This window comes from Rhipicephalus microplus, unplaced genomic scaffold, assembly GCF_043290135.1.
Source record: "Rhipicephalus microplus isolate Deutch F79 unplaced genomic scaffold, USDA_Rmic scaffold_12, whole genome shotgun sequence".
Classification (NCBI taxonomy): Eukaryota; Metazoa; Arthropoda; class Arachnida; order Ixodida; family Ixodidae; genus Rhipicephalus; species Rhipicephalus microplus.
In genome coordinates this window covers 45,287,085-45,312,731 of record NW_027464585.1, presented here as the reverse complement: position 1 = coordinate 45,312,731, position 25,647 = coordinate 45,287,085, and the positions used below count along the sequence as shown (strand labels likewise).

At 43.3% G+C, this 25,647-nt stretch overlaps 1 protein-coding gene across 3 annotated transcripts in view; it reads right to left on the bottom strand.

Annotated features, from left to right (window-relative positions):
• Positions 1-25,647, bottom strand: part of Ufsp1 (UFM1 specific peptidase 1) — a 147,762-nt gene that overhangs the window by 97,901 nt on the left and 24,214 nt on the right. For all 3 annotated transcript variants that reach the window (XM_037418126.2, XM_075882528.1, XM_075882527.1), the window contains 2 exons: positions 5,103-5,243; positions 3,663-3,765 (listed from right to left, as the gene is read on the bottom strand). In XM_037418126.2, the coding sequence (XP_037274023.1) occupies positions 3,663-3,765; positions 5,103-5,243 (244 nt within the window). The remainder of the gene's footprint in view (positions 1-3,662; positions 3,766-5,102; positions 5,244-25,647) is intronic.

The window sequence follows — 25,647 nt, the reverse complement described above, 5'->3', positions numbered from 1 at the left end:
ACGCGTCTTGACCTTCAGTCTCTCAAAAATGGTGCGAGGAAGCAAGTTGGCTTGGCAGCCCATGTTTACTTTCAGGGACAGCTGTTGCGATGCGACTTTGGCGTCAATGAGCTTTGTGGAATACGCCCACATCAATAATTTGAAAATCGTCGTGTTCATCACGCAGAGTGCTTACTTGAGCACCCTTCCTACTACAACAAACAAAAAAGTGATTAGCACCACTGCACGAAAAGCATATTTTCCCAAACGCTGGGCACTTGCCCCGTTCGTGAATGCGGTTGCACCTTGAACATTTGAATTGCTTCCGTATTTTGATCTGCACCACTTCATTTTCAGGTTGGGCAAGACTTTGCTCTGCGTTTGGGGAAAAGCTCTTCGTACGCTGAATGCTGAAAATGAATGCTGAATGCTGAAAAATTTGGACTGGCACCACCTGTTTTTGCGCTGAAGCCCATGCATTGTTTTGCTCGGCACATACTTCCTCTGCCTTGCAGATGCTTTCGGCTTTGCGCAATGTAAGGTCCTTCACCTTCAGCAATTTCTTTCGCAGTTCTGGATTCATGGTGCCAAAAACAATTTGGTCCCTGACCATAGAATCAGTAAGGTAAATTACAAATTTGAGCAAGCTTCCTGAGGTCTCGTCCAAAATGTTCAAAAGGCTGTCTATAGGTGAAGTGTCTATAGGTGATTCTCATCCCCGTGCTCCACAGTGGGTCCACATTTGGTACATTGAATGGCTAACTTGCGTTGAATCTTATTTTTCGTCCTATACTATGCTATGTTTCATGAAATACCACAGCTGTCTCCTTAAAAATCCCTAACTAAATCCAAGAACTCGAAACGGCATAGAAGACAAACACTGACTGCCGAACGAAAACATGTGCAATGCGACTAGTGGAGGACTACAACCAAGTAGTAAAAAATTTCAAAATAAATTAAGAACATGTTTCTGCAAACTTTAAAACGTACTTGGATAACTTATAATTACATGATATGCATATAAAAAATATTTAGGATGAGATGGTAGGTGTTGTGGACACAGAGACATTCAGTTTCAGTCTCGGATGCATCCACCAGAGGTCGAAAAAATGGTGATAGATTGTGAGCGATTCATGATGGCTGCACAATTTTTTCTTTAAGTATTCTTAACTGGACAGGGAACTCGAAAATATCAAATCCCCAAAACAAAAAAAAACTTTTTCAAAAAATGTGTTTTTGAAAGTGGTGACCTACCTTAAGCGGAGCATTGTGAAATTTGTCTGGGATCTCCACTCAGAAGGTCGTGCCCATATGCTATACAGGACAGCTTTAACAATCGAGTACGGCATGTGTTGGAAGCACGTTCATTAAGGCAATCGCAGAGGTTTCCCGGCGTGAGATGAAAGCACCCCATCCCGTTGAGATACCTGGGCCGCAATCCAAGAGCCACCCTGAAATGCTGCCCTACAAGCACTACGAGTCTCACAATTTGAAAAAGGTTGCGAGCAGGCACGATGTGCTCGTGATTTTTGCTGCCTTGCGCAAGCTGACAAAGTTCTGCACAAAAATTTCTTCGGCTAAAAAGAATTCTGGAGGGTGCGATATGAAGCATAAGCTGCCTTATGAAGCCTGCACAGTTGGCATTGTTTATGAGCTTACGCTTTAATGTGGAAAGTCTTATAGTGGGCAGACTGGACAGTGCATAAACATTCGTGCAAGGGCACGTGAATTATCGAATCAATAAAAACAATGTGCATTTGCCTGTACATGTTGGGGATTGCATGTGTGCTTGAAATTTCCAAAGCCTTAATGTTTCGGGCAGAAGCCATGATAGCACTGCCTGGAAACTCATCGGAAGCATTTTATATCTCGACAAGAAAGCATGCATGCATTAGCCCAACTTCAGTTTTTTTTTTATTATTATTGAATTGTGAGATGAGGTTCTTGCATGGCATGTTGTAATTTGCATAGAGTTACAATGCAAATATTGTTGTTACCACACATTTGATAGATATACTGACCATGATGAAAGAAAAAAAATAATAAAGTTATTTGAAAGCTTGCTTTCGTCTGTGTCTTTTGAGCCCTTGCCTCGGTAGTGCGCAACTATTTTTATCCTTCGAAATATATTAGATGTGTATTGCCCTACTTTGATACATCCACAGAAACTGAGAAGCAGCGCAAACACAACAGCGACTGAATGAAGTGCCGATGGCATGGCAAGCAGGTTCCCCCAACCAGCTCTGCACTGCTGATTACAAGCCCCAGTTGAATCACCTTGATTGAGAGAATACAGTGCAAACACACACCCACAAAAGAGAAAACATGGAAACACAGGCACTGACATGCAACTTATTTTTGATGGCAGACTGAAACACATATACTACCTATATGCCAGAATGAAGCATGAAAAAAGAGAGACGGATGTCCCATTTCACGTATTATGTTCTACGTTGGAGAAACCGGTTGCTGTGTCAATGCCCATTTGGGGAAAGACAAGTATGCTTAATTGTGTATGTTGATAAGTGTACAGAATGTGTGGATCGGGTCGATGGGACAACGCTTCTAGGTAGCAGGGATAACAAGACTGCACATATCACTTTAGAAGCACATCATACTAAGATAATAAATGTGTTAGCGCTCCATCTCTTGCCCCCTTTGATGCCAAGTTTCATCTGTTGGATGCGGCTATCAGGTCTTAGATGTGGAATAAAAACTCAAAGATCACGTTTTTGTTGCGATTAATCTTTGGCTGGCTTTTTGCATTGTTGACGCTTTGCCCTGAAAAACCTTGCTGCCCATCCTTCTCTCTCTTTACAAGCTTCACTCTGGCAGATATAATGTGCTTCATTCTACCACTAAATATCAGCAGCAGATCAGTGCCTGTGTGTCTGTGTCTTCTCTCTTGTGTGTGCATTTGCACTGTTACTCCCTCACTCTACAATGAACCAACTCATCCAAAGAGAAGTTCTGTTCAATCACCTTGTGCCCGACTCATACTCTAACTCATACTCTTTGCACGCAGTTGGCACCTTTGCTCTGCCATATGCACACCTTCGAAGGGCTGTGGTATTATTGCCAGTTGTCCTGCCAAACTTTGAAAGTTTGCTTAACATTCCGTGACAAGTTTTGAAGATTTGTCAACTTGCTTTGTCGCTCTTGAACTGGTACAGCGCATCACGGGTAGAGAAGAAACGGTCAAGCTGGCTAAACAAAAGGACATAGCGCTGACTTCCAACTGACTTTTCTCAGCAAACTTCACGAAATATACAAGCACACAAAAGCACCTGAGCACTACTTCAACAGGACATGGCACCTTCACCATGTCATGAAACAAAGTTTGATTCACCAGTAAGAAGAAACATTTTATGAACCTTTCTGTTGCAGTGGCGTCAAAGCGTTAACTACTTTGGCCGCCTCCCCCCACTCTCGGTTTTCAACCTAAAAACACACAAGTGTTTAGAGAACAATGAGGGCTTCTACAGAAGCTGCTAGGGTTCCCCAAGACCAGGAAGCTCTCGAACTCCTGCATTAGCTTTATGTTTACTGCACCAAGAATCAAGCATGACATCTCACTTCAGTCATAGAAGCTGCTTGTGTTTCATAAATTAAAGAGCAAAACTTGGTGATAATAAAGCTCAGACACGAAAGAAGAAGGCTGAAATGGGTAGCCTGCAAGTTACCCATCATGACTGGTGAGCCTAGCTGTTCGAAGTGCCTCAGCAGGGCATCAACATGGTGGGCGACCTGGCCACCAGTGCTGGCGTGCAGGATACGACAGGGAACCTGAAACAGGACGCACTATGAACAATGGCATCAACAGGAAAGGCAACAAGAACTCACTCAGAAAGAACTGAAGTTTCAGCTCCACAAACCTGGGGAAGCAGGGAGTGAGAGATCTCTTTGATGAGTGCAGTCAAAACTGACTGCGGGCATGTAGGGAAGCACTCCACTAACACCAATGGAAAATCGTTTACCCTGAATGCAGCGAACCCTAAGGTGGCGCTTTTTCTTCCTCCCTAAAAGCTCAGTTTCAGTTCCCTATGGTAAGCAAAGAAGGCTGTTTCATGCTCCACTAACGGCGTCGGCTATACACAGGGTTAACTGTTGCCTCAAGTGAAGTAAAGTAGACTGCAGGACAAGTTGGTGACATGTCCAAGTGTAGCGCAAGAAAAAACAGGACACAGTAAAGAACACACAGATAGGCACTGTGAGTCGTGTTTATTACTGTTCGTTACTGTGTCCCGTTTTTCCTTGTGCCACGCTTCAACATAACTGTTGTTATCTTAATTTTTAGTATAGCAGTGACAAGAAGTGGGATTTATTCAATTTTAGTGATGCATAGCAGTTTTTATGAGGGACCGTGACTGCATGACAGATTGTGACGACAGGAGACGCCGACAAGCCTAGCACCTAGGGTGCTCTGCAACTAGAACTTAGGCCTGCACAGAACAACACAGTATACGCTCGAGGAGTGGCCTTTTTCTCTTTTCACCTTTTTTTTGCCTGCTGGCATGACATAGCAGGCATGCGAGAGATTATTGGTCAGCTGCAAGCTTGTAAAAAAGAAAAGTGCTCTGTGATGCCAGATGATAGAATGAGGAGTGTTCCACACCAGCCATTATGGCTGCGATTGGCGCTAACGCACAGCTGTGCCCAGTGTAGTGGATGGAGGGGTGACCGCCACTGTAGCTCGACAGGCAGAGCATGTCGAGCATCCGATATGTGTAATTTGAAGGTTGCAAGTTCGGTCCCGACCAGTGGCACGGGCGTAACCGTCACATGTACATTAAATGAATGTGTTGCTGGGCTAGTTGGTTCATAATCTTGAAGCTTGGTAGCCCAAATCGAATAGGAGTCCTGTATTTCTGTGTTCCTTGCTATTCTCGTCAATCTTGCACTACCAAGCTTTAAGGTTACAATTATTTCTTCCAATTTATTTCACAATTACAACCAATAACATCTTGCATATTTCCCATTGCATTATTTTCTATTCTCACATATATTGTGTCCATCAAAAAAAAGTGCTTAAAATTCCTTCTCAACTGCATACTTTAACCACAAAAGAAAAGTTGGAGTAACACAGTGCATAAGGTGCCAGCCAAGCTGATCGCACCTCTCACCTGGTAGAAGTGGTCGAGACAGAGGAACACCTCTGTGCTACCAATCCAGTCACAACAGCCCTCAAAGTGGGCCTCCTTGTCGCCGAGAGACACGAGGGCAGCCTGGATCTCGGCGATGCTCGGCACAGCCCTCGCTTCTTTCTAAAACATCAAGGGACAACCAGGTGGACCAACACAAGAAATGACTGATGAAATTTTAGCCTTGCCTACATCAAGTTGTAAAAGACTATGTCTACTTAGGGCAGGTAATAACCTCAGAGCCGAACCACGAGATTGAAGTAACTAGAAGAATAAGAATGGGGTGGAGCACATTCGGCAAGCACTCTCAAATTATGACAGGTAGATTGCCACTATCCCTCAAGAGGAAGGTATATAACAGCTGTATCTTGCCAGTACTTAGTTACGGAGCAGAAACCTGGAGACTTACAAAGAGGGTTCAGCTTAAATTGAGGACGACGCAGCGAGCAATGGAAAGAAAAATGGTAGGTGTAACCTTAAGAGACAAGAAGAGAGCAGAGTGGATTAGGGAACAAACGGGGGTTAAGGATATCATAGCTGAAATCAAGAAGAAGAAATGGACATGGGCAGGGCATGTAGCGCGTAGACAGGATAACCGCTGGTCATTAAGGGTAACTGACTGGATTCCCAGAGAAGGGAAGCGGGTTAGGGGGAGACAGAAGGTTAGGTGGGCAGATGAGATTAAAAAGTTTGCGGGTATAAATTGGAAGCAGCAAGCACAGGACCGGGTTAACTGGCGGAACATGGGAGAGGCCTTTGTCCTGCAGTGGACGTAGTCAGGCTGATGATGATGATGATGATGACATCAAGTTGTGGCATTACTGTGTAGATATGTTCGCATCGAGAAGACAAAACTAGTTCGTAGGCAGACACTGTGGATGACAAATGAAATCATCCACCTGAAGCAAAAAATAAAGAGATTGAAGAATGGCATATGCTTAAAGGTAATCTAAGGGAACTAAATAAAAACCTTGCACGTGTGGTATGCTCTTTGAAAGAACAATATTTTAATACAGCGCTGCCTAATTTTATTTTGGAAGATCCCTAAAAGTATTGGAGTAACAGTAGCACAGATAATTGAGCTAGTTGGTATTGGTTAACTACAAATAAAGCCACAAAACGTCAAAATTGTAAAACAGCAGAGCGGTAGAAACAGAGATGGAGAGCTGTTGTTATTGCCACGTCTCAGCTCTCTGTCTCTGTTTATACCACTCTGCTTTTTTCCTGTTTCGACGTTTTGTGGCTTCATTTGTAGTTAACTAAGTATATACCAACTTGCTCAACAAGCAACTCACCTTATTGGTATTGATTCATGTTTCGACTGGATAGACACAAGAAGGAAATGCTTACACCATGGGCACCTACAGCTTATTGAAAAGAAAAGCAAGTAAAAACACACACACACACACACACACACACACACACACACACACACACACACATACACATATATATATATTAGGCTTGTGCGAATACTCGAATGCTTCGAATATTCAAATGAATAGTAGGGTATTCGAATTAGCTTTGATTCGAATTTAAATAATTGAAAATTTCGAAGTATTCATAAGGAACGAATAAATGCATATTAACCCGAATATATCGCTTGTAAAGGTGGCTTCACTGCTGTCTACAAGTGCTAAACCGTGAAAACACCTGTTCAAGAGAAATCCGCTTTGCCGTGAAGCTTCCCTTATAATTTAAAGGGGCCCTGCAACACTTTTTCAGCATTGTCGGAAAACACTGCCGATCGGTAGTCGAGGCTACCGAGCACACGCAAGCTAAACATTAGAGTGCAGCACGCGGCGTGCGATTCACAATGCATTCTCAAGGTCAGCTAAAAATTGCTCTCTTCTCTCCAAAATGACTCCACAAGCTCAAAAAGCACGTGTAACGTATTTTCTTTCCCGGTGCCATCCCTGCCTGCTTAGCTAGTAGCGCTTTCGTCGGGACGAAAAGACAGAATGCACTTGCAACGTGCAAGAAATTTTTGCAACTACGTGCATACTGGACAGATTCTAAAGATATTTGTGGCAGTTAATTCATGAGGCAATAAATAAGCTTCTTTAGTGAACTCATTCCATGGCTACATGAAAAAATGTCGCATGGCCCTTTAAATGAAAATATTACTCTCAAATAAATTCATTTTATTAAGCTTAAAAGCTAATTATGACAGCTTATATGTTCTAGGTTTAACAAATTTTAAAATGTTACGTATTTTAAGGGTTATGACTCTCGTTATGCTGAAAGACAAATCCTGCTACTGCTCACAGTTCTTTCGAGTTCCTTTGAACCAAAAAAACGAAATTTGCATAGAGGCCCTATTTCAATTTTTTTTAATACGGTATATTGTGCAGGTTAGTTAGGTCATGATAAATATGCCCATTTTTTAAATGTCACATATACAATTTGAATTCGATTCGAAATTATTCGACCAGAATCACTATTCGCTTCCAATTCACTTAAAACCTAAAATTCACTATTTGCCCAAGCCTAATATATATACATATATATATATAATGAACAAAGGTTTTTCTGGCCATAGAGTTTCTTAAATATAACTAGAGGGGACTCTGGCGCGCTGCGATTGTTCAGCGACCATGGGAATGATGGGTAGTACACAGATTTGCCTAGTCTTCGTACATGCAGGCGAAAAATGGTACTTACTGCTTCGTTTATTGCTGTGTTTCGGTTTTGTTTCGAAGGAAAGAACAAACCCTTTGAACTTCATGACCTGATTCGAAATGGTAAGCCTAAAAGAATAAGGTGGTGATGTGCAACTGCTGAACATTTGCTGATTTTTGTTTCATGAGAAAACAGCTCCAAGCCACACGAACACACACGGAGCCAGAAGCAGGCCAGAAGTACGAAGATTAGACAAACACGTGTACTACTTATCATTCCCATGCTTGCTGAAGCGCCATGCGTTGCATCTCCCATAGACACTAGCGCTAGAGTTTTTCCTCTAGTGTATATTAGGAAACTCTATGTTTCTGGCTACCGTAATGTATATTATAAACTTTGAGAGTTGTGCAAGATAGGAAACAACACTGATCTATATGTGGGGTTCAACATCCCAAAACCACCATATGATTATGAGAGACGCCGTAGTGAAGGACTCTGGAAATTTTGACCACCAGGGGTTTTTTAACGTGCACCCCAATCTGGGCACATGGGCCTACAGCATTTTCACCTCCATTGAAAATACAGCTGCCACAGCCGGCATTCGATGCAAACACCCTGCGGGTCAGTAGCAAAGTACATTAGTCACTAGGCCACCGCGGCGAGGTCGATAGAGAACAACACACTTATTTATTCTCTCCTAACAGTTTCGGCTGGCAGTTAAGTCTTCTTCAGAGGACGTAAGTGAAATGGCACATCCAGTAGTAGAGAACTGCCAACCCAGTTTAAGGGCCAAAAAAATAAAATCACAGAGAACGAACTATCGCGGGGAGGGGACAGTGACTATTGCTTTGCTGGAATGTTCATCAGGAAGGGAAAAAAACAGCATATCCACGAAATTAAAGATGACGAATGGGCGAATCTTTGGGGGATCATTAACCATGAATTCCACCGTACATTGCCCACTCGATCATGCAAAGACGTGAGAATATGTGTGTCTTCATTCATAACGAAGCGCACTCCATGACCACCGCTTTCAAAAGAGAGAGAGAGCCGCACCCCTAGCGGTCTCCTTTCAAACCACAGCACATGCCAAGAGTGAGCACTGGCATCGCCCTGCCCTCTACTGGGTGCTTCATGTACTAGCGTGTCACGCCAATGGACAGGGGACATGGCTCTACCCTAAAGAGCTCCGCCCCTAAAAGAAAAGAAAAGCAAGTGAGAGACACAGAGTGTCGCTGGAAGCGGGCTAGTTGTCCGTGCACTGTCATAAGGGGTAAATAAAAGGGCCACCTGAGGAAGCAACAAAAGAAAAGGGGAAAAGTAAAAAATTTCTGCTTCTTCGCATCACACATATGGTTTCAGTTCAAGTTAAGGTGGTTTGATGGTTGGCTCGTGGCGCCAGGCTATTTACACAAAGGAAGATACATACATACGACCTGCTCCAGCCTTTGGAAAACATTGGCCAGAATCATACTCAAAATAAATAAATGGATAATCATTAAGAGATAAACAAACAAGAGCATAAAGAACAGCATATAGAGGAAGAAGATCATGTGCCGCAGTGGGTCACGACGTTTGCGAGAGGAGCCGAGCGCAAGCTGTTGGTGCTAGGACTGTGATTCTGGACAGGTTGGCGCTGGCCGCCTTTACCGTCTCTAAACCTTCTTGTGAAAGGCTATTTATTGCCAATAAACCCTGTTGCGACAGCGTTGAAAAAGATATATACTAGTGATACTAACATGCGCCGGCTCACGCACATTGTATCGATTGTACTAAGGCATTTTCAAGCACTAGATTGATCGTCTTGTGTGTCTGATTTCATGTATGTGTAAATAATTTAAATAATTAATTCACTTTCTCTTTTCTATGAGAAGTTGAGGAGGCACAACAGTCGCCCACAGCTCTCGTTAATTCTGTGGCTGAGTAATTTGAATTTATTTATGAAGTATGAATTTATTTAATCAATCAATCAGTTTTCTTCTGTATCATACATATAATGGCTGGTTATTAATATACAGGTAGGACCCCAGAGCCTAGTCAAGGCAGTTGCAGGGGTCCGTTTTTAACAGTAGTAGGTAGTGCTGAGCTACCAACAGATGGTAAGTACATACAAGTGCAACGAAATACAATAAATACATATAATTGATACATGGCAATACAAAAATACATAAAACTACAAGGAAATCGGAATAATATTCTCAATTCATATATTACTGTTGTGAGTTTTGCAGGTGATCGCGAACACACTGTTTATACAAATGAAATTATGTGGATGCTGCGATAGTACAAGGTAAAGTGTTCCAGAGTTTTGATGCAATATAAGAAAATAAATGTGATCCGTAGTTAGTCCTTATTTGAGGTATGTATAACGGTTTAATTAAAGTAGAACTTAAGGAATATGTGGGCGTTTGATATGTTAATGCCATAGACGGGCATTGAACAGCGTTATGCAAAAGTTTGTAGACAAGTAGTAAAACACGGTAATTGACACTAACTGTGATGCGTTGTATGTTAAGTAGTCTATAAGCATAACAAGCTGAGTCTGTTTTTGGTATGGAGAGAAGGGCACGCAGAGCCGTGTTCTGTGCTGCTTTGAGGGGTTTCAGTGTTGTCAGGTAGGTCAATCCATAAATTACTATGGCATATGTGACGTGTGAATGTATGAAAGAATGATATAATGTTAACATTGTCTTTATTTGGGAGAATATAGTGTAGCATGTAAAGAATAGGTATTTTTCTGTATACCTTCAGTGTGTGCCATGAAAGTTGTGCGTCTAAGTATACACCGAGAAATTTTGTATAACTAACCCTTTCTAGTACTGTGTTATTCATTTCAAGCTGATTACTTAATGTAAGGTGGGTGTTTTTGGGGGCAAAGATAATGTAATTACCCTTAGAGCTGTTGACGAGTAGTTTGTTTGCATTAAGCCAAGATGATAATTTTTGTAAGGCTGTTGTTGCTTTATAGTATAGGATATTTTCGTTTTTTGCTATTATAAATATGTCAGTGTCATCTGCATAAAGGATACAATCTTCCGATGTTATGGATGGCAGATCATTAATATAAGCTAAGAACAAGAATGGCCCTAGAATTGAACCTTGCGAAACACCTCTATTAGTTATACATCGACATGACGATACACCGTTCACATACACATATTGCTCTCTATTATTCATATAGTTCGACAAAAGCGTTAGCACTGTCTCGCATATTCCGTGGTGATCTAGTTTGGTTAGAAATATGTTATGATCAAGCATGTCAAACGCTTTCGTGAGGTCAACGAAAATACCCATTGTAAGTAGTTTATTTTCTATGTTTGCTTTTGTTTTTTCAATGTTAAGTAGTACATGTTCTGTCGATTTTCCCTTCTTGTAGCCGTATTGCTCAGGTGCACATAGATTGTGTTTCTCAAAAAAATTGTTCAGTGTAACATATATTGTCCTTTCAACAACTTTGGCCAATGCCAAAGTATGATTTGCACTGTATGATGAAGTATGATTCGCACTGTTCGCACTCCCATGTGTTCTGAAAGCTGGATTGTTTATTTATGAAGTATGATTCACACTGTTTGCGCTCTCATGTGTTCTGGAAGCTGCATTGTAGGAGTATAACATGCGCTCGAAAGAGTGGCCAGGCTGCTTAATGTGTTTTGAAAATGGAAAATTCGGGAGGCCTTTTAGATGTGCCCTGTGGTAGTTGAAGCGTAAAAGAAATGCGGTTTTCGTTCCAGTCTGCACAATTTACAGTAAATTTCGTATACCATTTTGGCCGAGTCACAGTTAAGGTCGTCTTTAATTTTATAAACAAAGTCTGAACAGGAGGCTTTGGCCGTATCTGTGGTCGCCATGTGTGTGCACACCCTGCAATGAGGTTTTCGCACGGTCTATAGCCATGATAGTGGCCGGATTTGTGTGTTTTCGCCTTGATCAGTAAGTCTCCCAGGTTTTCATTTTTTCGGTAAACCACATTGAGTAGAGTCTGGAAAACAGCAGATAGTCGACTACTCTGTTTAAGCATGTTGAAGTGGCGGCTTAGTTTAGAGTTTACCCGAGCGGCGGCGGAGTATGTGACGATTAAATTATCCCCTGACATTATATCTTTATTCATGTCTTTTTCCTCTACTGCTACTTTTTTCTAAAAAGAGAGCACGTTCAATTGCATTGTCAATGATTTTTTCTGTGTACTTTTGATGCAAAAAGGTTGCTCTCAATTTCTGTGCGTGGGTGTCAAATTGTGTAATTTCAGAGCAAATTCTTCTGTATCTATGGATTGAGAGTAAGGAACACCTGTTTTTTTATTTATTTTTATTTGAATATACTGCAGCCTTAATGCGGGACTATAGCAGGAATGGATGAGTTAGACAAAACTAATACAAACAGAGCAACAACAATAAAACAACAATAAAACAGAAATACAAAAGAAAACATCACTATGGTACTGCAAACACGATCTTTACCTATTTTCTAAATGGGCAATAGCAGCATCGATGAAATATTGTAAAGATAGTGAACGAATACTGCCCGGTAGGGAATTCTAGAGGTCTATAGTACGTAGGAAAAAACTAAATTTGAATGTGTTAGTCTGAGCAAATAAAGGCTTTATGTTCAAGATGTGGGAGCTGTGAGTGCCAGATTCTTCCATAAATGCGATGTAGTTACCACCAAAGATGCCAGGAGAAGAGTTGATGACTGTATATAATAGTTTTAAAGATTCGATGCAATAACGAGAATGTAATGGTACAAAGTTCAATGATTGTAGAGCCTGTGTTCGTGAGTTGTGGCTGTAGTTACGGCATATGAAGCGGATGGCCTTATGTTGAACGCTATCGAGAATTTTTAGGTCACCTTGTTTGTGAGGGTACCAAATGACAGATGCGTATTCTAGAATAGGGTGAATCAATGTTTTATACAGAAGTAATTTGGTATCACGGGGGGATTTAGCCAAAGTACGGTGCAAATAACCTATCTTTTTTAGAGCTTTCGCGCTGATATATTCAATGTGGTTGGTACAGGAAAGATTTTTTGTCAGAATCACACCCAAATATTTATATTGTGAGACCCTTTTAAGTTGTATACCATCCAAGTAATAATCAAACAAAAACAGGTTCTGTGTATTGGTAAATGACATGACGACTGTTTTAATGCAATTGACGTTCATCTGCCATGTTTCACACCAAGAGATGAAAGAAATGAGCGATTGTGAAAGACGGTGATGATCTTCTGCAGAATTAATTGGTCCGTATAATACGCAATCATCAGCATAAAGTCTTATTTTAGATGATGTACAGTGAGGTAAATCATTAATGTATATAAGGAATAATAATGGGCCTAGTACAGATCCCTGAGGAACACCTGACGTGACGTCAACAAGGGATGAATCCACTGAGTTGAAGGAAACAAATTGTGAGCGATAATGAAGGAAACTGGTGATCCAAGAAACAAGACCGGAATTATTGAGTAGAGTATGGTATCTAATTTCACTAGCAACTTAGAATAAAGAACAGAGTCAAAAGCTTTAGAGAAGTCAATGAAAATGGCATCTATTTGATTTCATATGTCTAGGACAAAGGCAACGTCATGAACAAAATCAACTAATTGTGTAACTGTGGTGTAGCCTCGACAGAAACCATGCTGAACAGACGTTAGAATTTCATTGGAGTTGAGGAATTCAATGATATGCTTGTGGATAATGTGTTCCAACATCTTGCATGACTGTGGTGTAAGAGATATTGGCCTGTAATTAGATAAGAGTTGTTTATCACGAAATTCATACAAAGGCAGAACTTTCGCTGTTTTCCATGAAGATGGTACTTCACCACAGTCTACGGATTTCTGGAAAATTACAGTGAGGTAATGGGCTGTCCATGCGGAGTATCTCACAAGAATGGAATTCGGTATACCGTCAGAACCAGAACATTTCTTGGTGTCGAGATTCGAGATTAAGTTCAATACACCTTCAGTGCTTACTACAATACCACTTATTTTACTGGTTTGTACGTCATGATTAAAAATTGAAACAACATGATTGTCGAGGGTGAAAACTGACTGAAAATAAAAGTTAAATGCATTAGAAACTACAACGGTGTCGTTTGTAATGGTGTCATTAATCTTGAAAGAGGAACTGGTTGTTGTACTAGGCAAGACTGAAGTCCAGAACCTGCAAGGATTGGATTTAAGTAATAAAGGAAATTGTACAGAAAGGTAGAAGCCTTTAGCGTTTTTTGTGCAAGCGCGAAGTTCCGCCTTGGCTTTCTCAAAGGAAGCTTGAAGCTCAGGGTTAGCATGTCTGGTTTTACGCAGTCTGGCAACACGGCGAGATAAATGCAATATATCCCTGTTAATCCAAGGCAGATTGTTATTCACCTTTTTTTTTAATAGCATGTAATTATTGATGCAGAATTTCACTAATGTTTTAAAATAACCAACAACACTGCTAATAGGAGACACAGTGCTAAGTGACAAGAAATGGTCAAAGTTATTCGCCAGAGTATCAGAAATAGACGTATCATCAGCTTTGTTGAAATCCCGAAATGTAGAGTAGCTGTAACGTTCATGCGGGATAGGACAATTTATATGTACAAGGACGGCATCATGGTCTGAAATTCCTTCTAATATATTGTATTTAAAGCCTAAGTTAGCAAGACTGTCACCGATAAAGACTAGCTCTAGTATAGAGTTCTGCCGAGTATGGAGTTCAACTAATTGTATCAGGTTATGGGACAAGGAAAATGAAATTAATTCCCTACAGATAGATGAACTAGTGGTGGAATATGTGAGGGAAGGTGAATGAATGCCCGGAACATTGAAGTCGCCAAGAATGATTAAGTGTGTGCTGTCGAGGCGATGGTCATGAATGAACTGAGAAATGTTATCGAAGAAGTCACTGGAGCTATCAGGAGGGCGATAAAGGCCACAAATTGTTAAATTCTGCTTATGCGCTAGTAACCTGCACCAAACTGATTCTACATTAGGAGGGCCTGAAAAAATTTTAAAGTTAAAATCAGCGCGCAAGAGTAAAGCAACGCCTCCCCCTTTCTTATACTGGCAGTCGCACCGGATGGCGATGTAACCAGGAGGAGTGAATTCTGTATCATGGACATCTCCATGAAGCCATGTTTCAGTGATGCATATAATATGAGGGGATGATGGGAGTGGCTGCTGTGGAAACGCAGATACTGTTGCCGGCTAGTTGGCTTTTTGATTGATATGTGGGGTTTAACGTCCCAAAACCACCATACGCCGTAGTGGAGGGCTCCGGAAATTTCGACCACCTGGGGTTCTTTAACGTGCACCCAAATCTGAGCACATGGGCCTACAACATTTCCGCCTCCATCGGAAATGCAGCCGCCGCAGCCGGGATTCGAACCCGCGACCTGTGGGTCAGCAGCCGAGTACCTTAGCCACTAGACCGCCGCCGCGGGGCTAGTTGGCTTTTTGTATAAGGAAGTAGAGATGGTGGTGCCACTGAGTGATACAGGGACATCCTGGAAGTGAACTCGCTCCTGCGAATATGTATGTGTGAACATTATCAAAGGGTGGAGGGAGTTGACATTGGAAGTGAATTTTGAAAGGTTACGTTCACCATCAGCCTACACGAAGAACGTATCTGTGAGAAATGAAGAGGAAACCCAGACCCGAGCGCCTGGCTACATCACAGGGCGACGGACCAACTGAACGAGTCAGTGCACGTGGCTCGTGTGCATGCCCCTTTTTCCTCTTGTATTTGTAACACACTGCTGTGGCCGGCAAATTCATGCACGTTTTAAGAAAACTTTGAGCGAGTCTACCAGGCGGTGTTAACTGGCAACAGAAATGCTTCTAGAAAGATGATAAAGCTAAGTGATGTGGCAGCTTGTCCTGCAGGGGAAGCCGTACATTCAAGCTATAGTGTTTAGATGACGTAGCCTTCATGTTGTTTGATATCCTTAATGTTTCGTCTTAAGACCCTGCACACTTGCTTCTTTGCTTGCCGCTGCTAGTCGCGCCGACATTATGCTTAACCCACCCTGGTGGCTATTGCGCTTCTTGCTTTGCTTCTTGTAGTAGGATGAGTGTGACTTTAGCCTGCTCTTATAGACTCTGAAGGCTTCCTGGTAATCAGCATTATCCTTGGGTTGTTGTTGGCATTTCATGTCAAGCCTCTGGAGGTGCTGCGCGAATATGCTCCACTTGGCCACTTCGGGTGTCAGGTGTTCCTGATTGATTGATATGTAAAGTTTAACATCCCAAAACCACCATATGATTATGAGAGACGCCGTAGTGGAGGGCTCCGGAAATTTCGACCACCTGGGGTTCTTTAACGTGCACCCAAATCTTAGTACATGGGCCTACAACATTTCCGCCTCCATCGGAAATGCAGCCGCCGCAGCCAGGATTTGAACCCGCGACCTGCGGGTCAGCAGCCGAGTACCTTAGCCACTAGACCACCACGGCGGTGCCAGGTGTTCCTGATTGTGTGTCTGGTTTGAAGGTGCTTCCAATCTGAATGAACAATCCGAGATCAACGATGATTCTTCTTCGTTGAATGAGGACGACAACGATGCCAGAGGACTTTGGTTCCGTCGGACGGTGACGTTGCCAAGGGCGGGAATCTCGGCCACGTTCGGAGGCAGTGGAGGTTTGTCTACGTGCTCTGTGACCGGTAGCAAATTGTCGCCATCCGTCCCGGTGTAGCAAACAATAGCGCACATCCAGCTGACGTTTCTGGGCACATGAGCTTGACGCATGGCGGCATCGCCATAGATATCGCTGCAGGAGTCTAGAGACGATTGGTCGACCACGGTGTGTCCGGCTTCCTGCGAGTCCTCATTTTCATTTGCTTTCTGCATGAGGTGAGTGGGGTAGTGCTGAACCTCTGTCGTGTAGCGATTGTACATCATGTGTAGGTCCTTAGTGTTAGGCGCTATCTTTTTGTGATATTCAGCAGCGACATAGACGGTCATGGGGTCTACGTACCTGGTTGAGTGTGGCTCATAGTAGCGCTGCTGCTTACCGTACCGATCATTGACATGCTTGGCCTTGGAGCAAAATAAACTTAAGACCCTAGTGCCAAGATCGGGCTTGAGGCGCATGTAGGACAAGAAGTAGAGCTCCACGTGTTGTTCCACCAGAGGCAAGTTCTGGGGGTACATGGTGCCCCAGGATGGATAGTACAAGCGTTTTTCCTTTGGGTAGGGAAAGCGTTTTTCCTTTGGGTAGTTTTCAGAATGCCTCTAGCCAACCACCTACAATGGTGTCTTCGTGGCATCATCATGGCGCCCCTCTACTAAACCTTGATGATAAAAAGAGCTGTGGTCCAGATGGGATACCGAACGTCTTTCTCAAACGGTATGCCGAACCACTCAGCAAGTACCTGTGCTTAATATCTATTAAATATATCCAGGATTCGCAGATTTCTTCCGAATGGAAACTTGCGAAAATAATTCCAATGCACAAATCTGGTGACAAATCAACTCCATCGAACTACAGACTCATTTCCTTAACTTGCACTAGCTGTAAACTGCTCAAGCATATTATTCTCAAATTCATGACAAAGTTTGTCGAAGACAATAGCCTGCTACACCATAACCAGCACGGTTTTCGAAGAGGCCTGTCAACCGTAACGCAACTTGCCGAAAAGTTCCATGATCTGGCCGAAGCCATCAATCGAAACTCCCAAATCGATTTCATTTTTATGGATTTCTCAAAGGGGTTTGACCAGGTTTCCCATGAAAAGCTAGTTTACCAGCTGGTTCGCAAACTTGGGGATGGGCCGGTAACCCCTTCGATATCAAACTACTTGTTCGTCGCCAACCATTTGTGCAATGCAACGATCACGTCTGTGAAAGACTGATCGTTATGTCCGGCGTGCCTCAGGAATCCGTCTTGGTATTGATATTATTTCTTCTATTTAAAAATGACCTAACAACCAACATTAACGTAAACATTACACTTTTTGCAGACGACTGCATATTATACAAAAAGATCAAAAGCTGCAGTGACCAAATTGAATTAAACGATGCCCTAAATGACGTTGTACAATGGTGCTCTAACTGACAAGTGGTGATTAATTCTGACAGAATAGTCGTGATGCAAGTCACGAAAAAGGAATCGTGCTTACCCTTTCGTTATGGCTACAATAACACAGTGCTACAAAATGTAAGCCAGTACAAATACCTTGGTGTGATTATAACTTCTGATCTTAGTTGGACAGTGGACATACAAACCGTAGAAAAGAAGGCCTTAAAGAGATTGTTTTTTTTTAAGCAAACGCTGCGACACGCCGACCGTGACACTAAGCATCTAGCATATGTCACACTTGTCAGACCGATCATGGAATGTGCCAGCATAATCTGGTTCCCCTTTACAGGCAGCGGTATCAGCACACTTGAAAACGTACAGCGTAAAGCGATTAGATTTATTTTCAACCGCTATCGCCGCCTCGAATCACCAACTGAATTACCATGCCGCGCTGGTTTGCCCACACTCCAAAGTCGAGCAAAAATTGATCGTCTGAAGTTTCTATATCAGTTATTGCACAATTGTTTTAAGATAGACCATACAACATACGCGAAAACCAAAGTGACAAAAGAAGCATGTCACACACATGTTCACACACTCCAAGAATACTCTTGCATCAACAACACATTCTATTATTCCTTTTTTTCCTAGATGCATTCAAGAATGGAATGCCCTTGACCAACTTGTAGCCGAACAGCGACAGTTGACGAATTTAAAGAAATGTTGCAAAATACACAAAGCATCTGACAATAAGCCTGATAACATAGTATGCACTGTATATTCATTTTACGATTACCTCCTTGTAGTGGGTTGATTGCCAATATGTGTATTTACATCAACTGTTACAAGTGTGTAAACTTTTCTTTACCCATTTTAGGGTTGTATAAAATTAATAATGCATCCACTGTCACATTATATATGCATGTAGTTTCCTTCTTCTTAACTTGTACTTGTTCATCAACGTTGCTCCGACTAAATTGTATTGTATTGTTACTTTTGATGTGGCTGCTTCTTGTGCTTTTCTTTTTGCTCCCACTCTTGTAAAAACCCTCCAAAGGGTTAACAGTATGTTTAACATAAATAAATAAAATAAATAAATAAAATCGTGCCTCGTGGAACGTTTGGCGACGTCCATGAGGCCCCTGTGTGCTATACCTATGGTTTCCGTGGACATGTGGCTCAATTCTGCAGTCAGAGGCGTCGCCCCAGCAGTGTGGTTCCACTACGAGGGACCATTAGCTTCTTCTCGACAAAACAGCTGGTTGGGTGGTATGCACTTGATGTGGAACGGGCACGTTTGGGACAGCTTCCAGCAAACTGCCCACAGTGACACAGATGTGGGACGCAATTTCTACCGAAATTTCCGCAACAACTCGCCTTCCTTCTTGCGAAGCTTGACGCCTCCCACAGCATGCCAGGTCTGTTCACCATCCCCTGGTCGACACATCACCTGTCCACCTCCTAAAAACTAGGTTGTGCGGCCAATAGAGGTGAGGTCGCCGAACATTTTTCACTACATTCACCTATGCCTCCACCCGTTTTTATGACTCAAAATTGCTTACTGATGGGCTGCCTACGATGGCTTTAATAGGTGCGGGAGCAGCTGTTTCAGTGACGAGTCTTAACTTCAAATTGCGGCTAGGACATAAAGTGATGTTTCGCTGGGACAGTTCTGCAGCATTTCATGCAAGCGGGGAGACGCTGTGCCCTGTCAATGTGTGTGTTGTTAGTGTTACTTTGGGCGACAAGGTGTTCGAGACAAAATTCCCTGTCCTGGCCAGTTCCACCCATGACATCATCATGAGTATTGATTTGCTACTGTAGACTGCGGTGCTGGCGAGATTATGCTATCAGCATTTACTGACGATCCTAAGCGCTGTCAAGGATCCATCACCGTCATTGAGGATGTTGTCTTGCCGCCCAACTCGATGAAGAACGTTCACGTTGACGCTTCTGCCTCAGATGCTGGCACGTTTGAGGTTCTTGTGGAGCCCGTTCCTCTCAATTGTGCGAAGAAAAATGTGCTCGTTCCACATTGTGTTCTTTCCATCAGTGATGGGCGATCGGCCTTATGAGTGTTGAATCATTCTACTAACTTCTCATGCTACCCTGCAGATTGCGACTCGCGCTCTTCGAACAAAATGCAAACAGTTTTACTGCATCTTCAAGCGACGAGAGCATAGATCGTATTCGTGCAACGCACTATACAGAAGCCAACTTCCTAAGTATGATAAACAAGTCACTATTATCAGAAAAACGTCAAGCTTTGGTCAAAGTCCTTGCGAAGCATGCTTTTATATTTGACTTTTGCGCAGCACGAAGAGCAAGTAAGTTTACCCGTGTCTCGTACTCGCCGCGGGATCGACGCAGGATCCGCGCACCCTATCCGGCAGAAACCATATCATGTCTCATCTGCGAAGCGCAAGGTCATTGCTCAACAGGTAGAACAGATGTTAAAGAAAAGGGTCATCCAAGAGTCATGTAGCCCTTGGGCTGCCCCTGTGATTCTTGTCCAGAAGAAGGATGGTACATGGTGATTCTGCATGGTTTCCAGATGCCTCAACTCTGTTACTAAAAAGGGTGTCTATTTGCTTCCTAGGATTGATAACGTCGTTGATTGTTTACATTGGGCATGGTACTCCTTCTCCGTGGATTTGAAATCTGGCTATTGGCAAATCCCCATGACAAGAGAAAACATAACAAGAGAATGACAAAGAGAAAATGACCTTCATAAACCCAGATGGTCTTTTTGAATTCAATTTAATGCCTTTTGGCCTATGCAACGCTTGAGCCAGGTTTGAGCACTTCATGGACACTATATTATGTGGACTAAAGTGAAAAGTTTGTCTTTGCTACTCGGATGAGATTATAACTTTTGCCCATACATTCGATGAACACAACCATCGTCTACACATTGCTCTCACCTGTCTTGAGAGAGCTAAGCTCACCCTGAACTCCAAGAAGTGTCACTTCGGCAACTGTGGGACTCTGGTTCTCGGTCACCTGGGGAACAAGCATGGCGTTCGACCTAACCCCCAGAAAGTCGCTGCAGTCAGCAGCTTAACAACCTCAGTCTGTACGAGAGTTGTGAAGCTTTCTGGGCTTATGCACGTACTTCTGCCGCTTCGTGCCTAAGTTCGCCGACCTCACTTATCCCTTGGCATCCCTACTCAACAAGGACGCTCCTTTTTGGTGGTCAGCGGAATGCAAGTGGTCTTTTTCGCAACTCAAGTTTCTTCTTACGTGGGCCCGTGCTTCGCCACTATGACCCATGTGCTGCCACAAAAGTTCATACCGATGCCAGCAGTGTAGGTATCAGTGCCGTGTTGGTCCAACGCCATGGGGCTGCTGAACACGTCGTTGCCTATGCCAGTTGCTGTTTAAGTAAACCGGAGTGAAACTACACTGTCACAGAGCAGGAATGTCTCGCGGCCATATTCGCCGTGCACAAGTTTAACCCTTTAGTCAAGAGTCCGACGGAATCACGTCTGGTCCGGGACAAACATAGTGCAAAGTAACAAAAACGCCGACCAAGGTGAAATACACCAAAGTTAAAAAGACGTTTAGGCTCCCCACACGGGGGTCTTGTTCACAGTGACCCACACGGGAGCCTTGTTCACAGTGAGTCACTGTGAACAAGGCTCTCATGTTGGGAGCCTAAACGTCTTTTTAACTTTTGTGTATTTTATCATGGTCGGCGTTTTTGTTACTTTGCACTAAGCTTCACCCTCATATCTATGGACGCCAATTTTCGATTATCCCGGAACACCATTCTTTATGTTGGCTCACTGGACTACGGGACTCATCTGGATGTCTTGCTCGTTGGGCGTTACGATTGCAAGAACACGACTTTGAAGTCTGACGGCTTCCCCTTCCGACAGCAGACAACTTTTATGAAAATTTGGTGGTAGTGGATGCTTCCTTTCTCCCTTTCCTGATCTAACAACGTTTCGAGCAGAGCAGCGTAATGACAACAATTTCGCTTCCTTTAATTATCTCCGGAACAAACGATCAATGCAGTTTCGTCGTAAAGGATGGTGTTCTTTACAAGAAGAATTATTCCGCAATACGCCCCGTCTGCTTCTAGCTGTGCCTACAAGTTTGCGACAACACGTACTTCGAGCAATGCACGATGACCCAACATCTGGCCATATTGGTTTTTCTGACATTTTATCGCATGCAAGAACGCTTCTGGTTGAAGATGCGTAAAAGTGTAACTGTGTAAGTTGCGAGCTGTGAGTAATGTCAATGCTACAAGTGGCCTACAACACCGCCAGCCGGACTACTTCATCCCATAGCACCCCCGGGTTCCCCATTTCAAGTCCTCAGTGTTGACCTGCTCGGCCTTTTCTGCGATGAACAAACGGCAACCGATAGATTATTGTGGGCGTTGACCATTTCGCACGCTACGCTGAAACTGCAGCGATTCCTGCAGCAATGGCCACTCAAGTTTCACAGTTCATGCTGTCACACAATATATTACGCATGGATCTCCCCCCCCCCCCCCCCCCTCGTGTCATCATCAGTGACCGCGGGTGGCAATTGGTTGCCGATGTAGTTGAAGACCTCCTTTGTCTTGCTTCGTGCCATTTTCGTCGCACCACGCCGTATCACCCGCAGGTTTGAGAGACCGAACTAATAAAACTCTCGTCAACATGACTTCCATGTATGTTGATTCCGGACACAAAACATGGGACACCATCTTGCCATTTATAACTTTTGCCTACAACAGCGCACAGCATGAAACAACGAGATACAGTCCATTTTATCTGCTCTACGTACGCCAACTCCGCACAGCTCTTGACACTATTCTTCTTTTTTCTGGGACCGACCAACCTACTCTCGCCGAAACCATTTGCCGTGCAGAACAGGCTCGGCGCATCGCCTGTCTTCGAACTTTCGTTTCCCAGAAACGCTCGAAGAACCGTTATGACGGAAGTCAGCGGCATGTATTGTTTGAGAAAGATGATTTGTTGTGGCTTTGGACACTGCTTTGCAAGCCCGGCCTCTGCCAAAAGTTTCTGGTCAACTGCACTAATCCAATTGTTGTCCTGGAACGTCTCAGCAATATCACGTACGTGATATCTCAGCTGTTATCAACTGGCCACGGCTTAAGAAAGACCAACGTCATCAATGTTCCCAGTTTGAAACGCTTTCATCATCGCAACGAAGCCTAACTTTGCCGGCTGAGGCCTATCATATAAAATTTGCTAAGACACGTCGCCAGGCTAGTTGGTTGGGGTTCATCATTTATAAGGATATAGTGCACCATGACAAGGACACAAAAAGAGAGATGCACACACACACACAGCGCTAACATGCAACTATTGTTTTATTTGCAATCACACAGGCTATTTCTGTAGTAACAGTAGACCGATAAAATCTAAAACATATCATGTCGATAAAATCTAAAACATATCATATCAAATCTAACATACAGCATGCCTCATGCACACGTCATCATCGATTGCAACAATCTGCACTCCTTGACTTGTGATTGCGTGTACATTGGCCAATCTGAAAAGTGTGTGAACGAAAGACTTAGGGAACACAAGTACAACGTAGAAAAAGCTATATTGGTCATTTGGCCCTTCACTGTCAGAGGTGTGGTTCTGTCCCTGTGTTTCAAAACACCCGTATTCTCTTTAGGGCTCGTGACAGAACTACGCGTGAGATGATTGAAGCCTTTGAAATTGACAAAATGAAAAATAAATGTGTGAGTGTGGCTTCGATAGCTTTGTCACCTAAAGACAAAAAAAAATTCTAGAATCTTCACTTTGACGTTGGCGAGTGCAGATTGTCGCAATGGATGGTGACACGTGCATGAGGCATGCTGTATTTTAACATGATATGTTCTAGATTTTATTGGTCATTTGTTACTGTATAAATAGCATGTGTCATCGCAAATAAAACAAGTTGCAAGTTAGCACTGTGTGTGTGCGTCTCTCTTTTTGTGTCCTTGTCTTGGCGCGCTATACCATTATATCATATAAAGATTAGCGGTAGCATGTGGATAAGTGAAACATCCATCACACAGCATGAAAAAGAATTTAGTTATATTTAGGCCAATCTTGATTATTGCCATAAGAGTGAAACGCTGCCTCAGTGCACCTCTTGTTCTGCACATGTCGTGATGTAGGCTGTCAGTACCTATATATATATACCGGGTGTTCAAAATTAAGCTTTATGATTTTTTTAAAATTAGGCGCTCGAAGGCACGTGAGAACCACTTGTGCAAATAAGTTAAGCGGCCAGGGGGACAGAAAGTTAGATGATAATTATCGCTGTCAGCAGCCCAATTAACTAAAATTTAATAATTAACTTTTTACTGGCTGCGGTAAGTTGGCATGTTTATATTGAAAAAATGTAGGCAGTGGTGTTTGTACACAGTTTCAGTTGGAAGATTTTTTCTAGCACGCCTGTGTTCCGAGATATCCGGCTCCAAAGTTTAATTGTCTTTCGCACGATTACGCATGCAAGAGGGTGAGGGTCCGCGCAAAGCTCCTCCCTAAAGTGACGCATCTGTTGCGTGTGGTGTTTAGTGTGTGAAGAGGGTGGAAGCGTAGGCATAGGTGATAGCAATTACCCTTGCCCTCTTCGGCCGGCGAAATCAAAATGTGACAGCGCGGTGCGCCATGAGCCTTACGCATGATCCTGATGAACGCGATAACAGGAGACCATTTTTCGCGACGTTTTTTCGTGACTTTAGATCACACTGAGACATCTTCTTGTGAACGCGTTAGCAGGACCGTCCTGCACTAGGGTGCCTCCGGTTAGAGCACAGCGTCTCTGCATTGAAGGTCTACCAAGGAAATCCACGTGGAGTCCTTTCGAGCTAATATGGCTGCTTCTGGCGTGAGGTATTCTACCAAAGTAAAAGTAGACGTGGTGCTTGCAATGGCTGAAATGAATGGCAACGCTTCGTTAGCAATGGAGCTTTACGCGTCTCGCCACCCACACCGTCCCCTTCCAACAAGGCCCACTTTCACAAACCTGTTTCGACGCTTCTGCACAACAGGCTCTGTCCACCTTCCGAGACGGACCAGGAAGGCAATCGTCGATGAAGACTTTGAAATCGACGTTGTCGCGTGCGTAACCTCGATGCCAGAGCTCAGCATCCGACAGATTGCCGATCAGTGCGGTCGCAGCATCGGAACAGTCACAAATGTTTTAAGAAAGCACAAGTTCCATCCATATCACGTTTACCTTCATCAGGACCTAAATGAGGCGGACTTTGAAAGGCGAGTTGACTTCTGCAATTGGGGCCTCATCAAAACTGATCAAGAAAATGACTTTTTGCACAGAATAATTTGGACTGATGAAGCTCGGTTTTGCCGAAATGGAAGTGTTAATCTTCACAACGCCCATTATTGGGCACAAGAAAACCCACACTGGCTGAGGCAGCACAAGCATCAAGTTCGCTGGAGTGTGAATGTGTGGTGCGGCATACTCGGGGACAGGATCATCGGACCTCACTTTTTTGAGGACAACTTGAACGGAAAGATGTACACAGAAGAAATATTAGGTGTTGTCATTGATGATCTTGTCTGCAGTCTTTCCCTGAATGACCTGCGCCAAGTATGGTTTCAGCACGATGGAGCACCACCACATTTTTCTACCAGGGCGAAGAACTGGTTGGACAGACGTTTTCCACAACAGTGGATTGGGCGCGCAGGAGCGATGTTTTGGCCACCAAGATCACCTGACCTTTCTCCGCTCGACTTTTTCCTTTGGGGCTACGTTAAAGATCGAGTTTACGTAACAGAGCCCAGCGATGTTAATGACATGAAGGACAGGATAACATCTGCCTGTGCGAGTATTCCTGCAGAAGTACTGCGCCGAGTCATCGAGTCGACGCGACAGCGGTTCATGCTTTGCGTTGCTGCCGAAGGCAGGCATTTTGAAC